At 28.3% G+C, this 2,836-nt stretch overlaps 1 protein-coding gene across 1 annotated transcript; it reads left to right on the top strand.

The window, feature by feature from the left end:
- The first annotated feature begins 366 nt into the window (after nucleotides 1-366).
- Nucleotides 367-2,528, top strand: LOC107463629 (dof zinc finger protein DOF2.5). The gene is made up of 2 exons (XM_052252396.1): nucleotides 367-512; nucleotides 1,313-2,528. The coding sequence occupies exon 2, from the start codon at nucleotides 1,317-1,319 to the stop codon at nucleotides 2,250-2,252; it is 936 nt and encodes a 311-aa protein (XP_052108356.1). The 5' UTR covers nucleotides 367-512; nucleotides 1,313-1,316; the 3' UTR covers nucleotides 2,253-2,528.
- The last annotated feature ends 308 nt before the right edge of the window (nucleotides 2,529-2,836 follow it).

Genomic DNA, 2,836 nt, shown 5'->3' on the forward strand with positions numbered 1-2,836 from the left:
GTTTACAAATACGAGAGATTGAGATAAGAATACAAAGACACAAAATTATATTTGATAAATAATATATAAATAGAGATATTATATTCAAAGATACTAAATTAGTGTCTTTTGTGTCCTTTCTAATAAAAAAGACATAGACGAGACACTAACAAAAAAAATAATTTATTCTTATCTNAATTTATTTTAATTTATTAATAAATAAAATATAAAAATAATAATTTTTATATTTTTATTAATATATTTTATTTTCAACCTACTTTATTAACCATAATGATTAAAAATAAATTAAAGTGAGTGATAAAGGGGGCAAAAGCATGATGAATGAAGGTAGCTACTAGCTAGTACGGTCAAAAGAGACACTTCTTCATTCTCTCTTTTTAATTTTCTCTCCTTCAATTTGCTTTGCATCATTCAATTCATAAAGTAAGCCAACACATAAAGCCACCCCACAAACCAACTAAAACATTCTTTCTTTGCACTTTAATTTGGAGAGCATTTCCAGACAAACAAAGGTGTGTATGTGATCAATTTTCTTTCTCTCTCTCTCTCTCTCTCTCTCTCTTCTCTCACATAGTCTCTCAACTCAATTTGCTTTTCCTCTATCTTTTTACTTTGAATTTCTTGGCTACTTCTGTGGCCAAACTTGGCTATATGGATTTTTCTCAAGTTTTTTTTTCCTTTTCATGCATATATATAATTCTAATTATTAAAGCTATATATTATGAGTTTTTAGGGTTTTGCTTTAAAGCTTGAGAGAAATATCAACTTCCACCACCAGATTAAGAGTGTTTTCTTCTTCTTCTTTTTTTTCTTCTTCTTCTTCTTATTAATTATTATTATTATTATTATTCATTTTTGTAGCTATACCATGTTCATCATGCTCTTATATGTATGGTACTAGCTACTATAATATTACTTAACCTTTTTTAATTACTAATGTGATGATTTTCAAAAGAACATATAAATGATAGTTAAAAAGAAATTTTTATTTGTTATTATATATAGATTCTTCTCAAGTTTCAAGTTAAACCTTCTGATTTTATTTTTTATCCTGTTGCTATAGATTCCTCTCAATTTTAATTTCTCAAGTTCTTATCCTTTTGATGAAGATATTTCTTCTCAATTCAAATCCATGTCATAATATTAGAAGCCTTATTAGTTATGCTTTGTATTTTTATTACTTATTAAAATCTATTATATATGTTATTAATCATCTTGAAAATCCTCATCCCCAATTATTATTCTTGAAATTACAATTTGTTGATGTCTCATATACAAATAATATATATGGATTATTATTATAATTTCTTAGGGTTATGGAAGGGATAGGTCCCAACAACAATTCATGCACAACAAGGCCTCATAATGAAGGTGGTGGTGGAAATAACAACAACAATTTAGAGAAGAAAGCAAGACCACAAGAGCAATTGAATTGTCCAAGGTGCAATTCAACAAACACAAAGTTTTGCTACTACAACAACTATAGCCTCACACAACCAAGGTATTTTTGCAAGACTTGTAGAAGGTATTGGACTGAAGGTGGGTCCCTCAGGAATGTTCCTGTTGGTGGAGGTTCAAGGAAGAACAAGATCAAGATCAATACCAATAACAACTCTTCGTCATCGTCGTCAACAACATCAACACCTTCATCAAATTCAAAGGTTCTTGTTCATCAAGACCTACTAAACCCTAATAATAATAGGGTTATTCAAGGACAAGATCTTAATCTTGCTTTCCCATCTATGGATCATCACAACAATTATCATCATGGTTTGTTACCATTTATTGATATGGCTAATAATAATAATAGTAGTAATAATAATAATAATAATAGTAATGGTGATGCACCAAGTTCTCTTTCAGCTTTGGAGCTTTTAAGGTCAAGCATGGCTTCTAGGGGTTTGAGTAATCCATATTATGCTTCTTCTAATTCTTCATTGGTACCATCAAATTCATCAAGTGTAATTTACCCTACTTCTGGATTAGGGTTTCCAACCATGCAAGAAGTAGTTAATAATAATAAGCAAAATAGTGGTAACCTTGGATTTTCATCTTCTTCATCAATTATGGATCATCAACATCATGAAGAGAATATTGTTAATAATAGTGATGGTGGAGGAAGAGTTCTTTTCCCTTTTGGAGAGGTGATGAAGAGTGCTGAAGAAAACAACAACAAAGAACAAGGGAATAATTCATCAAGCACTGCCAATGGTGGATATTGGAATGGAATGATGGGTCAAGGGTCATGGTGAAGGGACAACAAGGAAACTAAGAACATGCATTATTAATTACTATTATTATTATCATTATTATTGCTACTACTATTATTATTATTATTTGAGAAATTCTTAGATGTTTTTAGGGTATAAGAAAAAGTTTATTTTGTACCATTCATCACTTATATGCAAAAAAACTAATTATCAAATGATAAATAATGGTGCAAAATATATTTTTTTCTTATTTTAAGAGTATCTAAAAATTTCTCTTAATTAATATTTTTCTTTAATTTCAGTTCATATTTTTCTTTTTCTTTTTTTCCATGTTTTCTTATTATGATATTTGTTTGATGAAGTTATGTTATAGAGCTAACAATAGGGTACACATGGTTATTACTTATTAGTTATTACTTTGTTTTTTTGTACACAATGCCTATATATAACTTTCTGTTTTATCAATGTGAGCATATTATAGAGCTCACCCGAGTTTTTTTTTTCATATATATAAATAGATTGAAAATAGAGTTGAATATTTATGTCTAAGGTATATAAATGTAAGAAGTAAATTACCATGATTTATATGGGTTTTTTTTTTCAAATATTATGAATGATAGATGTTT

This window comes from Arachis duranensis, chromosome 8 (genome assembly GCF_000817695.3).
Source record: "Arachis duranensis cultivar V14167 chromosome 8, aradu.V14167.gnm2.J7QH, whole genome shotgun sequence".
In the NCBI taxonomy this organism is placed as follows: domain Eukaryota; kingdom Viridiplantae; phylum Streptophyta; class Magnoliopsida; order Fabales; family Fabaceae; genus Arachis; species Arachis duranensis.

Excerpts from the sequence above, each read along its gene's own strand:
- LOC107463629 (XM_052252396.1), top strand. The coding sequence starts at position 1,317 with ATGGAAGGGATAGGTCCCAACAACAATTCATGCACAACAAGGCCTCAT.